This window comes from Rhineura floridana, chromosome 3, assembly GCF_030035675.1.
Source record: "Rhineura floridana isolate rRhiFlo1 chromosome 3, rRhiFlo1.hap2, whole genome shotgun sequence".
NCBI lineage: Eukaryota > Metazoa > Chordata > Lepidosauria > Squamata > Rhineuridae > Rhineura > Rhineura floridana.
The window spans coordinates 99,093,040-99,108,571 of NC_084482.1; the positions used below are offsets into that span (position 1 = coordinate 99,093,040).

The window sequence follows — 15,532 nt, forward strand, 5'->3', positions numbered from 1 at the left end:
AATGTGGGGGCCCCCCAACTATGCTTTTGCCCCGGGGCCCGCACATGCTAAGGGAGGGCCTGGCTAGAGTCATTCCTGAAGTAGCAACATATTGTAATCTGTCTAATTTTACATCAAACTGCAGTTTCAGATTCAACTGTTAATGCACCCAAAATAGAAATAGAACACAACCTCCAATTTGAAACACAAAAGGCTGTCTTCACCATCATATGACACTGACCAATGAAAAGGCTTTGAAATTAATTTTAAAAAACTGATACAGATTTCTAGGATGAATAATGAGGGAAATAAAATTTTCTAGATTAGATTCTCTGTAGAAACATTAGTAACATGTGGTAGTAATGGGTGACTTCAACTACCCGGACATAGACTGGCTGCATATGTGTTCCAGTCATGACAAAGAAGCAAAGTTTCTAGATATTCTAAATGACTATTCCCTAGACCAGTTGGTCATGGAACCGACCAGAGGGACGGCAATCCTGGACTTAATCCTCACTGGGGACCGGGACCTGGTGCGAGATGTAAGTGTTGTTGAACCGATTGGGAGCAGTGACCACAGTGCTATTAAATGAAACATACATGTAACTGGCCAATTGCCAAGAAAATCCAACACGGTCACATTTGACTTCAAAAGAGGAAACTTCACAAAAATGAGGGGATTGGTAAAAAGAAAGCTGAAAAACAAAGTCCAGAGGGTCACATCACTCGAAAATGCTTGGAAGTTGTTTAAAAACACTATATTAGAAGCTCAACTGGAGTGCATACCGCAGATCAGAAAAGGTACCACCAGGGCCAAGAAGATGCCAGCATGGTTAATGAGCAAAGTCAAGGAAGCTCTTAGAGGCAAAAAGTCTTCCTTCAGAAAATGGAAGTCTTGTCCGAATGAAGAAAATAAAAAAGAACACAAACTCTGGCAAAAGAAATGCAAGAAGACAATAAGGGATGCTAAAAAAGAATTTGAGGAGCACATTGCTAAGAACATAAAAACCAACAACAAAAAATTCTATAAACACATTCAAAGCAGGAGACCATCTAGGGAGACAATTGGACCCTTGGATGATAAGGGAGTCAAAGGTGTACTAAAGAACGATAAGGAGATTGCAGAGAAGCTAAATGAATTCTTTGCATCTGTCTTCACAGTGGAAGATATAGGGCAGATCCCTGAACCTGAACTAACATTTGCAGGAAGGGATTCTGAGGAACTGAGACAAATAGTGGTAACGAGAGAGGAAGTTCTAAGCTTAATGGACAATATAAAAACTGACAAATCACCGGGCCCGGATGGCATCCACCCGAGAGTTCTCAAAGAACTCAAAGGTGAAATTGCTGATCTGCTAACTAAAATATGTAACTTGTCCCTTGGGTCCTCCTCCGTGCCTGAGGACTGGAAAGTGGCAAATGTAACGCCAATCTTCAAAAAGGGATCCAGAGGGGATCCCGGAAATTACAGGCCAGTTAGCTTAACTTCTGTCCCTGGAAAACTGGTAGGAAGTATAATTAAAGCTAGATTAACTAAGCACATAGAAGAACAAGCCTTGCTGAAGCAGAGCCAGCATGGCTTCTGCAAGGGAAAGTCCTGTCTCAGTAACCTATTAGAATTCTTTGAGAGTGTCAACAAGCATATAGATAGAGGTGATCCAGTGGACATAGTGTACTTAGACTTTCAAAAAGTGTTTGACAAGGTACCTCACCAAAGGCTTCTGAGGAAGCTTAGCAGTCATGGAACAAGAGGAGAGGTCCTCTTGTGGATAAGGAATTGGTTAAGAAGCAGAAAGCAGAGAGTAGGAATAAACAGACAGTTCTCCCAATGGAGGGCTGTAGAAAGTGGAGTCCCTCAAGGATCGGTATTGGGACCTGTACTTTTCAACTTGTTCATTAATGACCTAGAATTAGGAGTGAGCAGTGAAGTGGCCAAGTTTGCTGACGACACGAAATTGTTCAGGGTTGTTAAAACAAAAAGGGATTGCGAAGAGCTCCAAAAAGACCTCTCCAAACTGAGTGAATGGGCGGAAAAATGGCAAATGCAATTCAACATAAACAAGTGTAAAATTATGCATATTGGAGCAAAAAATCTGAATTTCACATATATGCTCATGGGGTCTGAACTGGCGGTGACCGACCAGGAGAGAGACCTCGGGGTTGTAGTGGACAGCACGATGAAAATGTCGACCCAGTGTGCGGCAGCTGTGAAAAAGGCAAATTCCATGCTAGCAATAATTAGGAAAGGTATTGAAAATAAAACAGCCGATATCATAATGCCGTTGTATAAATCTATGGTGCGGCCGCATTTGGAATACTGTGTACAGTTCTGGTCGCCTCATCTCAAAAAGGATATTATAGAGTTGGAAAAGGTTCAGAAGAGGGCAACCAGAATGATCAAGGGGATGGAGCGACTCCCTTACGAGGAAAGGTTGCAGCATTTGGGGCTTTTTAGTTTAGAGAAAAGGCGGGTCAGAGGAGACATGATAGAAGTGTATAAAATTATGCATGGCATTGAGAAAGTGGATAGAGAAAAGTTCTTCTCCCTCTCTCATAATACTAGAACTTGTGGACATTCAAAGAAGCTGAATGTTGGAAGATTCAGGACAGACAAAAGGAAGTACTTCTTTACTCAGCGCATAGTTAAACTATGGAATTTGCTCCCACAAGATGCAGTAATGGCCACCAGCTTGGATGGCTTTAAAAGAAGATTAGACAAATTCATGGAGGACAGGGCTATCAATGGCTACTAGCCGTGATGGCTGTGCTCTGCCACCCTAGTCAGAGGCAGCATGCTTCTGAAAACCAGTTGCCGGAAGCCTTAGGAGGGGAGAGTGTTCTTGCACTTGGGTCCTGCTTGCGGGCTTCCCCCAGGCACCTGGTTGGCCACTGTGAGAACAGGATGCTGGACTAGATGGGCCACTGGCCTGATCCAGCAGGCTCTTCTTATGTTCTTAACACAGGAAAGAAGCAAAGTAAGAAGAACACCAACAAACATACAAAAATATAATTCTCCATATTTGGAGATGGCAGGTGTTGCACCACTCACCATATGCTCAGAGGCACATGTTACCAAATTCTTCCAAGCTGCACAGGAAGTGGATTGGACTGTGAAAGACCAACCCAAACTGTGTTTGCATTTTGACAAATTTGTAGGGCAGTCCAAAACTCAGAGAGGAGGTCAGGTCTCCTGTTTCCCTGGAGCATTCACTATTGCTGCCCAATTTCCCTGCTTTTTAAAGTTTGATAGAAATATCTGTGGGCTATAGGTACGTTCTTAAACCGCAAGATTTGTTTGCCTATTAGTGAATACTAACTCTATATTATATCAAAAGAAAATGTTATTTACAGAAATTTGGCAATAAAACAACGTTGTGTATGCATGCATGTACTGTTGTTGTACAATATTTTCCAGACTGCTTCTTATGATTTTTCCTTGCCTAAGGCTGCAATCCTAGATGCCCTAATGAACACAGCAAGACTTTCTTCTAAGTAAAAACGCCTAGGATCGAGCTGCTTATTTATTTATTTATTCATTCATTCATTCTTTCAACCTTATGTTGAAGAAGATATAGAATAATCCCAAGGATGAAACATAAGTTTAATTTCGCATTCGTTAATGTATGCTGTCTTGGGTGCAATGGAAGGAAGGTGGGACATTAAGTAAAATAAATATGTACATACCTGAAGCACAATCATATGATGCCTACTGTACTCAGAAGTAACATCGAGTTTGGCTTACTCACTGGTAGTGCATAAAGGACTGCAGCATTAGACATCCATTCTGTTAAAATATCTTATGCACACAAACACTTAGGCAAGTGTTCTACTGCAGAACAACTGAAACACTTGAAATATGTTGGCAGAAGAGTGGGTGAAGGAATGCTAATTGGATTGTTTCATTGATTAATAAATGAAAATGCAGTATATGCAGTGCTTTTAATTCCCAGAGAAAACATCACTAAATAAACTTCATGCAGATTACAAAAATAAAGTAGTGTGCAAAGGACAATTTGTGCAGCACACATGTGGGACGAAAGGACTTTAATTAAGATAAAGCTTTACTGTATCCTATAAAATTATCTGTGAGTAAGTAGGTAATCTGCTAATAATCCCAAACACATCTGCAGCACCCAAAGGAACTCAGTAAATGAAGTCAGTGGTCATTCATCTCTCCTCACATGACAGGAACCTTGACCTGGCCAGAAAATAGACTTCATCAATCAAACTATTAATCAGTTCTTCTGGCATAAATCAGTAGCAATTTGTCAGCAATTCCATCACAGTTCATTCTGTCACAGGCTAGTACACAACAATTACAAAATCCTAACTGGTATCATTCAAATATGAGTAATTTATGTTTGCCATACAGAGAGAAAAGGAAAGCATTCTACATGTATGGTCTACGTTTAAAGAATGTAGCTCAGTGACAGAGCATCTGCTTTGCATATAAAAGGTCCCAGGTTCAATCCCCAACATCTCCAGATTGGGCTGGTACAGATTCCCTACCTGAAACCCTGTAGAGCCACTGCCAGTCAGTGTAGACAGTACTAAGCTAGCTGGCCTGACTTAGTATACAGCAGCTTCCTATGTTGCTTCCTATTGTCCTATATATAAATGCAAAGGAAGCAGTTGGGGTCTCCATCAACTAAGAATGCTGTGCTTAGAGGGACATTACAGTGGTGTCACTAGGGGAGTGCGGGGGATGCGGACCGCACCAGGTGACACCATCAGAGGGGGGAGACTCTCAGCTTTAATTTAAAAAAAATTAAGTTTCTAGGTGGTCCGGTTCTCGAGATATACATAAAAACGTCAGCCGCCCCGTTAAATCTTTTTTTAAACTACTGTATAGCACTTCGTAGCTTTAACCCCGCCCATTCAGGATTGCAGCCAATCAGTGAAGTGTTTGTTTGACCTGTGGCAGTGTCTAGTAAACCTCACTGCAAGGCCAGAAAATGGTGGTTTCCCCCCCGTTTATTTGAAAATCTCATAAATTGGGTAAGTATATATATTTCAGTTTTTTCCCCTCTTGTGTGTAGGAGTCAGATCCTGGGCAGTGTTTTCAAACCTTCCCAATACTTGCTTTTGTGGGGGTAAAAGCATTGCTAATTCCATATCTCCAGAGTAAATCCCATTGAATTCAATAGGATTTACTTTTGAGTAGACATGGTTATGAATGTGCTGAAAATCAATGGGACTTTGGAGTGAATGTAAAAAAGAATTGTGTTTGTGTTCTCTTTCTGTCCCCTCCCCCTCCAGTCCTATTTTAAAGCAAGTAGGCAGGGCTTACTTAGGTATTACAGTTTTTATTCTGTAGGAAACGAATACTGATTTTTTTAAAACTAATACTGATTTTTCTGCAATGACCAACTGGTTTGACAATAAACTATTATATGGGCTGTATGTATTTATACATCTGCAGTGTGTGTGTGTAGTCTTTCCAACAACCCTGTGAGGTAGGGTTGGAAACCAAGGCAGCTCACAACAAGAAATAAAGCCATTTAAAATCAATAACCATAAAGCAAGAATAAACAGTTGGAAAACAGCCTAAAGAGGCATGATTCTGAATTTTGGGTTGGGTGAATGAAGTTTATTTATTTATTATTTGATTTATATCCTGCCCTTCCTCCCAGTAGGAGCCCAGGGCGGCAAACAAAAGCACTAAAAGCACTTTAAAACATCATAAAAACAGACTTTAAAATATATTAAAACATCTTTGAAAAACATTTTTAAAAAAAAGAAAGAAAAGGCTTAAAAACATATTAAAAAGCAATTCCACCACAGACTCAGACTGGGATAAAGTCTCAAGTTAAAAGAACAAGTTGAAAGAACAAGTTCCTTATCACTTGAGGCTGTAGTTCTCTGCACACTTCCCAGTTTGAGTAAGCCCCATTGAATACATTAGGACTTGCTTCTGAGTAAACAAACATTGGATTGCACTATAAATATATTTACAGATTGTGTAATTCATAAACATATTTGAGAGTCATGTTTATATAAGTATCTGATTTCACACTATGGTTGTAGATGATTTTTTCCTCTACATTTTAAGTGTGCCCTTCTTCCTGAGGGTGGTCATGGTTCTCCATTGTTTTCATCCTGAGGGGAGGATAGGCTGAGAGATGGTGAGTAGCACATTTAAGGTCTCTTCACCTCCCCCCCTTTTTTATTTGTATTTATTTTATATTTCTCCAATATCTTCCCCAGGCTGTTTTTATGTATTTTAAATATTTTTAGATTAAATAAATAGGAAATCATAATTGTGAACCTCCCTAAAAGCAATTTACCTATCCTTATGTTTTGACAAAGTGATGGTGTGAAGGCATGCTGGTAGAACAAGAGACCATGTCTGAGGCATGTTATAAGGTGTTTGAGGACTTTGTCACACATTACTTTTTGAGACCTATAGATTCATGTTGGAAAGAACACGTGCACGTATTGAATGGTGGCTTGGGTGCTGTTTTTTCAGTCTACGCTGCATGCGTAGCGAAGGTGATACATCATCTGGCAGCTAGCTTCATAACGTGAGACTGAAAAACATTTGGATCACCATTCACTTGTTTACTTTTCTCACTATTGAGACCACTTCATATATTACTTTTTCATACACAGAAATTTAATCTTTGTATAGGAAAAAGTATTTTGTAAAATATGAAGGACAGTGGCTGCCCAGTCAGTATAACCACTGTACAAGATCTACTCAGCCACTGTAATTACCTTTTTGTTTTGAGTGCCCTTTTGTCTGCATCTTGGTTCAGGTGTGTATCCAACTTTGATGTGCTTATGGAAGGGCTGTGCAAGTAGTGCCCCCCCAAGTGTGGAGGCTTGGACAAACATTGTGTTATGGAAAACCAAAGTCTGTGTGAAAGTACATATTTGGGAATGCCATCAGTGTAATCCTAAACACACTTAATAAATAATGTCGAACTTGCACGTCACAAAATATATTACGGTCATGTCCATAAGCAACAGGAGGGTAGTCGCCCAGGGGATCTTAGTCCCTCTGCTTTTTTGGGAGCAGGGTCCCTATGTCTCCAAGCATCCTATAGTCAGCATGAAAAGGGAGTGTGTTAGTCACTGAGAAGAGTCTTCTAATAGGCTTCCTTGCCTTTTCTGCAGATTGGAGCCAATCAGAGTGAAAGGAGGTAAGTCAGCCACTAAGAAGACTCTTCTCAGTTGCTAACGCTCTCCACTTTCATGCTGATTGGCTCCTAGAGATGTTTGTTGTTGTGACAGAATGCATTAACAAAGATCTCATTCTTAATCCAGGAGCAAAAAAGGGTGTATGTGGCTGTAACTATCATGAAGGGACCCTGCAGCTCTGAATTTTCTACTAAACAACTGATAAATACCTATGTCACTTTGTGTCTGGAGACTTATTATTAAGAATCACTTTCCATAATTGTAAGGAGGTGTGTCCACACGCATGCATCCCAGGCACCTAAATGAGGGGAGGTGTCTTATTCCAGGGGTTCCCAAACCTTTCTTCTACATAGACCACTTGAAAATTGCTGAGGGTCTGAAAGTATCTGAAAATTTACTATGGGCATATGCAAGATAATTAACTCCCATTAGTAATAAGAGCAAGAATTTGGGCTGTGCATATGATATTGTAATTTAAAGGTGTAATTTTAATTTCATGAGTTACCGCACCAGGTGACACCAACCCTAGTGACGCCACTGGGACATTATACTGCCATTATTCCAATGTTGTTCCCACAGTTCCTTCTTTTCTTCCTCTGCAATTCATAACTACATAAAGCTCCCAGGTCCCCCATGGCAGAGGCAGGAATGAAAGGAAATCATGTTCTTCTTGCAGGTCTCCCAATGGCACCTGGCTGGTCACTGTGAGAAAAGGACATTGGACCAGACGGCCTGGTCCGGCAGGGCTCTTATGTTAAATGGAGTCCAGACTTTGTCAACTTCTCATTCCACCCCGTGTGTGGTACCACCAGTCACTTAGGCTATATCTTCTTCCTACTGCATCCACTCGGTAAAAACCAAGAAACACCTATCAGAAATGGCAACAGCTAAGGGGCTATTACTGCCCATATTTGGCACCACAGGAACATATACTGTCACTTGTTTGCCCACTTTAAAAAGGGGAGGTGACCTAGAGAGAAGCACAGAAAAGGAAGTGGAAAGAGAGAGATGCTGAATAAAAAGCGTAAAGGGTGGCCCAGGTCCTGAAGGAGTTTTATGGACATGTGAATTTTAGAGGAAGAGAGAACTTGCACAAGGCCGTTTTCGGCAAGGGGGGGGGGGGAGACAGAAGCTGGCTCAGAATAGGGTAGCAGGAAAGATGCTAAAAACCTGTCAACTCCGCAGCTGACAACAGAGCAGGAATCTGTTGAAACATGAACGGTCACTTCTGCCTCAAGCGTCTGAACCCCTGGGTAAGATGACATACATACATCAGATTTGTATCCTCCAGTCCTTCCTCTAAGCCTAAGGATTACAGTATGGCGTACAAGATTTCCCTCATAAAACTCACAACCCTGTGAGGTAGTTAGGCTGAGATACAGCGAATGGTTCAAGGTCACCTAGTGAGCTTGAACACTCATCGGGGAATTGAACTTGGTTCTCCCCAATTTTAAGTCCTTCATGCTAACTGCTACTCTCCATACACCCTTGAGAAGAGACCACTTGGAGGAATTAGCAGCCGCCTGCCTCCCCCAGCACGCACCTCCCTACCTCGCTGACGATGGTGGAGAGGTAGGGCTCTCGGCTGTACTCCCAGCCGTCCAGGCACTTCTCCTGCTCCACCTGGCTGAGGTTGACGTCGCGGCCGGGCTCCAGGTTCGTGGCGGAGAAGTGGGCCAGGGCCTCCAGGCGGTAACGGCGGCAGCGGCTGAGCACCTGCCGCCCGTCGCGCTCCTCCAGGGGGATGCTGTTGTTGAGCCACTCGCTGCTCAGGTTGGCGCTGGCGGGCACCCGGCACCGGTGCTCGGGGGTGCCGGCCAGGAAGACGGCGGAGAGCCCGTTAAAGCCGTTGGGGATGATGCTGGCGCTGAGCAGGAAGAAGATGAGGCGCTGGAAAGGGCCCCACTTGCCCAGGAAGGCAGTGACCTGGTCGTAGTCATACATAGCGGGTGGGCGCACTGCAAGCAAGGGGCGAGTGCCAGGCGAATGGAGCACGGGCCTGGCCGGGCAGCCGGCCGGCCACGAACAACAGTCAAGGGCAGAGTAGCTACTTCTTCTCTACGACATGCAGCAGTTTCTTCTGACCTGTGTAAGGAACAGCTGCACTGCCGCCCCGCCGCCGCTATGAGTAAAAGTATAACCGCGGCTGCCGGCAGCAAATGCTCGGCGTAGGCCGGCGAAGGGAGCGTGTGGGTGTGGTTTGTACACAAAGGCCTAGAGCTGCGCTGGGCTCAGCGGCAAAACTGGGGCCACGTCTCTGCACGTTCGATAGCAAAAGCGGGTGGGAAACACCTTTTGCTTCCCAGCATTTCTCGTCACTAACGTAGATACTCTTAAAGACCATGAACAAGCGAGTTCCCGGGCTTGGCTCCCGCACCACGCTCGGAAGAACTTCGCTTGAAATAGGCGCTGCATCAGCCACAAATCTAACTCTTGCATTCCATAGCAGTTTCAGCAGTTCAAAAGTCAGCGTATACCCGCACTGCATGGAGAATTTTCCCTCGGGCCCACTATTGTGCAGCAGGAACTAGCAACCGAATTCAGTATCCTGGTTTCTCACCTCACACGTGACACTGAACATTGTTTTTTCCATTTCCTGGGTCTATGGCTATCAAGCGCCCATCTATCCGGAACTCTTTTTTAAAACAACCATTCTGCTGTTACTCAATTTCCTCCCACATGTCACACGCAAACAGTTTTTCATATTTTTATTTTTAAAAAAAGGTTTCATGAACAAATCCTGGCCAAGGCTAAAATTACTTCTTTTTTTGGTCCATATATATTTAGCACTTGGAACACAGATTCATAGTCAGTATGGCATGGATAGTGTTGGGCAGGGAGATGTGGGAAAGGGCCTTCTCCACTGTGGGCCCACATTTGTGGAATGTGGCACCTCTGGAGATTAGATAAGCTTCCTCGCTACAAGTGTTAAAGAGTCTCTGAAGACCCATCTCTTCCCTGTCACAGCCACTTTTATGGATTGATTTTAATTGAGCTTGAGCAGCAGTGGCTTTACCTTTTGTTATATTGTGTTTCTCTTTTTACTATGCTTTATATTTTGGGATTTTGAGTGTTTATTTGTTTCATTGGTGTAATATATTTATTTATTTATTAAACTTGTATACCGCCCCATAGCCAAAGCTCTCTGGGCGGTTTACAATAACTAAAAACAAATACAATTTAAAATACATCTTTTAAAAACAATTTAAAACACAATTTAAAAATTTAAAACAATATGATGCTTAAAAAGCGGGAATCTGAAATAAAAATAATAAAAATCTGCTCAGCCATGAAAATTTGCTGGGTGACTTTAGCCAAGTTACTATCTCAGTTTAATATTTCTCTTAGGATTACTGTGAAGATAAACTGAGCAAACCCTCTGTGTACTGCTCTGCTCCTTTTGTAAAGGCATACAAAGGCAATAAATGAAATCATGCAGGAAAGTACTTTGTTTCACTTCTGGAAAAAAACAGTAGTCCAATACTTGGGAAAGTAAAATGAAAGGCAGATCTTCCCATCTCAGCAAGAACTCCCTTAATAGCTGGAACCCTTCCTTTGTGCACTTTTATGCACAGAGAAAAATTCTGTAGGCTTTTTAAGGGGAATATGTCAGGTTTGGAAAGAAAATTGAAGGGAAAAAATATAGACGTTTGGCAATTTAGTAGATTATGTATGTATTTATGTATTGTATTGAAAACATATGTCACACATCACCATGTCCTATGCAGGTTTAACTCCAAAGTAAATCCCACTGTGTTCAATGGTGCTTACTCTCTAATAACGTAAGGGACTGCAGTCTTTATCCTACAGTAAAATCCAACTTGGCAGTAGCACAAAAAATATACAACAGTGGTGTCATTATTTGCTAACTGGCCAAGGAGTTAGATATCTTCCCCCCCTCCCCCCCCAAAAGCCCCTCTACTATTTTCCATTTAAATGCACTGCAAAAATTTTCTTTGGACATAAACGTGTATACAAGTAGGTATCCAACTGCTGTGCTCTTATAGAAACTTGGTGTAAGCCAGGAGCTGAAACCTCTTTCAGCTCAAGGGTCACATTCCCTAGTGGGCAATCTTCCAAAGACTGCATGCCAGTAGTAGGTGTGGCCAATGGCAAAAGTAGGTGGAACAATATATGTGACTAGCCTTTGTACAGTAGGCTAGGCACACAAAAGTCAGGTTTACACAGAGAGACCTCTCCATCTTCAACTGAAACAAGCAAGAGGTGTTATCACAGGCTGCAGACCTGCTTCAACAGCAGCCAGACCATTTTCTTTGGCTTCGGTTTAAAACACATTTGCCCATGGCTGGACACATTTCCCTTCCCAGCTGCTGATCTCAGACCTTTTAGGACCACCTGCATCAATGTTGGGCTGATCACTGTCTCTGCCTAATGTACAGCAAAGTGTTTTCACTGGGCACATCACAGAGTGGCAGTGAGTTGATCTACCAAACAGTTTTGATTTCAGCTTCAAGCTGATTTCACAGAGGAACACACTGCAGTGGTATTTCCCCAGGTTTTGGTGTAAAAAGGGGTTGGAGTTTGACTAGCCCTGTGTGTCTCCGACTTCAGAAAACAGCTGGAGGCGCACTGCAGCCAGCACAATCGTGTGTCTCACTCTCTACCCCCAGTTCAAGGACACGTCAGGCAAAAGCATTCAACGAAGGCCAGTGGGGGGGGGGTGCTTGGGGAGGGTCCAGAGGACCAGCTGGAGAGACTGAAGGGCATAATTCAGCTCCTGGGCCTGAAGCTCCCCACTCTTGGTATAAGCAACCTGTGGCTCAAAAGCCACACTCCTGTCAGTTTTTTAGCTGTCTTGAAAATTACTATTCTGGGATGTTATCAATTTGGGTGTTTTTATGCAGTCATACATTTCAACAGTAAAACATTCTAGCTGATTACAACTATCCAAAAGCTGATACAGGATCACATGCCAGTAGTTGATTTCCCCATAATATATATTGCGGTCCTAGTGCCACAGATGTTCTGAGCTCTTAACTGTGTGTTTTTTCATGTGCACATAGAATCATAGAATAGTAGAGTTGGAAGGGGCCTATAATGCCATCAAGTCCAACCCCCTGCTCGATGCACGAATCCAAATCAAATTATTCCTGACAGATGGCTGTCTAGCTGCCTCTTGAATGCCTCCAGTGTCGGAGAGCCCATTACTCTCTAGGTAATTGATTCCATTGTTGTATGGCTCTAACGGTTAGGAAGTTTTTCCTGACATCCAGTCGAAATCTGGCTTCCTGCAACTTGAGCCCATTATTTCGTGTCCTGCACTCTGGGATGATCAAGAAGAGAAGAGATCGAGAAGAGATCCTGGCCCTCTTCTATGTGACAACGTTTCACGTACTTGAAGAGTGCTATCATATCTCCCTTCAGTCTTCTCTTCTCCAGGATAAACATGCCCAGTTCTTTCAGTCTCTCCTCATAGGGCTTGGACTCCAGTCCCTTGATCATCCTTGTTGCCCTCCTCTGAACCTGTTCCAGTTTGTCTGCATCCTTCTTGAAGTGTGGAGACCAGAACTGGATGCAGTATTCAAGATGAGGCCTAACCAGTGCTGAATAGAGGGGAACTAATACTGCACGCGATTTGGAAACTATACTTCTGTTAATGCAGCCTAAAATAGCATTTGCTTTTTTGCAGCCACATCACAATGTTGGTTCATATTCAGCTTGTGATCAACGACTATTCCAAGATCCTTCTCACATGTCGTATTGCTGAGCCAAGTATCCCCCATCTGATACCTGTGCATTTGGTTTCTTTTTCCTAAGTGTAGAACTTTGCATTTATCCCTGTTGAATTTCATTCTGTTGTTTTCAGCCCAATCCTCCAGCCTATCAAGGTCCCTTTGTTTCTGTCTTCCATGGTATTAGCTATGCCCCCCAATTTTGTATCATCTGCAGATTGGTAAGTATGCTCTGTACCTCCTCATCCAAGTTGTTAATAAAAATGTTGAAGAGCACTGGGCCCAGGACCGAGCCCTGTGGTATCCCACTTGTTACTTCTGCCCAATTTGAGAAGGAAACATTGATAAGCACTCTTTGAGTACAATTCTGGAGCCAACTGTGGATCCACCTGATAGTTGTTCCATCTAGTCCACATTTAGCTACCTTGCTAATCAGAATATTTGAAACTTTGTCAAAAGCTTTGCTGAAGTCGAGGTATATTATATCCACAGCATTCCCAGAGTCTACAAGAGAGGTTACCCGATCAAAAAATGAGATAAGATTAGTTTGGCGTGATTTGTTCTTCATAAATCCATGTTGGCTCCTAGTAATCACTGCATTGTTTTCAAGGTGCTTACAGATTGACTGCTTTATACTCTGCTCCAGAGTTTTTCCAGGGATTGATGTTAGGCTGACTGGTCTGTAGTTCCCCGGTTCTTCCTTTTTGCCTTTTTTGAAGATAGGGACAACTGGAGGAGAGCTATCCGGCACTTCAACAGTCCTCCATGATTTTGCAAAGATAATACACAGCGGTTCTGAGAGTTCTTCAGCCAGTTCCTTCAATACTCTAGGATGCAGTTTATCGGGCCCTGCTGATTTGAACTCGTTCAAAGTGATTCGGTATTCCTTGACCATTTGTCTATCAATCTCAAGCTCCAATCCTGCCTCTTCTACTTCATGTTTCCCAGGAGGGTCACAGATCCTTTTTTGGGAGAAGACTGAGCCAAAGTAGGAATTGAGCACTTCTGCCTTTTCTTTGTCATCTGTTATCATTTTGCCATTCTCATTGAGTAGCTGTGCCACTGTTTCTTTTCTCTGTCTTTTACTATGGACGTACCTGAAGACAGCTTTTTTGCTGCTTTTAGCATCCCTCGCTAACCTCAGCTCATTCTCAGCTTTAGCCTTCCTGAGACCATCCCTGCAATTCTGTGATACCTGCCTGTACTCTTCCTTTGTGGCCTGGCCTTCTTTCCACTTCTTGTATGTGTCCTTTTTTGTTTTCAGGTCCTCTCTAAGTCTTTTGGGAAGCCACATTGGCTTCTTCTGTTGTTTCCCCCCTTTTTTCCTTGTTGGAATTGCTTGCCATTGCACTTCTAGAATTTCCTTTTTTAGAAACTCCCACCCACCTTGGACTCCTTTTCTCATTAGGGTCGCTTGCCATGGAACCATACTTACAATTGTTCTGAGTTTATTAAAATCAGCTTTCCTGAAGTCCAGGGTGCACGTATGGCTACTCTCAGCTTTTGCTTCTGTTAAAATCAAGAATTCAAGTATGGTGTGGTCACTTTCCCCCAGAGTTCCCGTAACTGCCACTTCATCCACCAAATCATCTCTATTGGTTAGAATCAAGTCCAGGATAGCTGATCCTCTGGTTGCTTCCTCCACTTTCTGTAGGAGAAAGTTATCTCCAACACAAGTCAGAAATTTCTTGGAGAAATTTCTTGTTTGGCAGAATGTGTCTCCCAGCACATATCGGGATAATTGAAATCCCCCATTACTACTACATCATGCCTCCTTGAAACATTGGCAGTTTGCTTTTCAAAAGTTACATTCTCATCTTCTCCTTGATTGGGTGGTCGGTAATAGACTCCAAGCACCACATTCCTTTTATTACTTGCCCCATTAATTTTAATCCAGCTACTCTCGGTGGAACTACCAAGCTCATCTCTCCAGATTCCAGGATTTGTTTTTTAAACAAAGCTGTGATCAGTATTAATTTTTCTTTTTTTGACCTGCCCTCGCATCATAACACATGGGACCTCTTTCTCCATGATACAGCCAAATCTGTGGGTACTGAGATTCTGGCACTCCATGTAGTAGGATAATCCAGCATTTGGAGAAAACTATTTACATTAAAAGGGGAGAGTACAAGGGCAGTATTTTATGAGAATTAGTTAAAAGTAGTAGTAGGGATCCTAAATGTGCTTAGGACCATGGTATAAATTGCTACCTAAAATTATGGTGTAGTACCTAAAATCGTACTTGATCTTATTAGAAGATGAAAGAGAGGCAACTGTCAAATAAACCTTACGCTGTGGTGTATTATCTGGCTGTACGATTTCCACCTCTTTCTCTTAGTTCTGGGTCAAGGGTGAAGCAATGGAGCTTAGTGCTTGAACAGATCATAAGTAGCATGTAGTACATTCCTCAGGTGGAAAAACCTGTGCCTTAGTATCTATTCATTGTGTGTGCATGACACACCACACTACTATTTTAGCAGAAAGGAAGAGTATAACAAAATAAAATAAATGTATGCTATTTTACTAGGGGTATTTTTTGGGGGGGGTGCTTTAAAATGGCACATGAAAGCTAATCTATTGAGGATCCAGCTAGAAAAATATGTGCTGGCTTCTTGAACTTTGGCCCAAGCTACGTCTGATTCTCACTCCTGCCTCCACTGGCAGAACTGGCAGGCAAAAGGGTAGCTGAACCCAAAGGTGGGCAACCCATGGCCCAC

At 42.6% G+C, this 15,532-nt stretch overlaps 1 protein-coding gene across 2 annotated transcripts in view; it reads right to left on the reverse strand.

Annotated features, from left to right (window-relative positions):
- Positions 1-9,682, reverse strand: part of LOC133380228 (organic cation/carnitine transporter 2-like) — a 47,717-nt gene extending 38,035 nt beyond the window's left edge. For both annotated transcript variants that reach the window (XM_061617063.1, XM_061617062.1), the window contains exon 1: positions 8,674-9,682. In XM_061617063.1, coding sequence (XP_061473047.1) covers positions 8,674-9,066 — 393 coding nt within the window. In that variant the 5' untranslated portion in view covers positions 9,067-9,682. The remainder of the gene's footprint in view (positions 1-8,673) is intronic.
- Between the last annotated feature and the right edge of the window lie 5,850 nt (positions 9,683-15,532).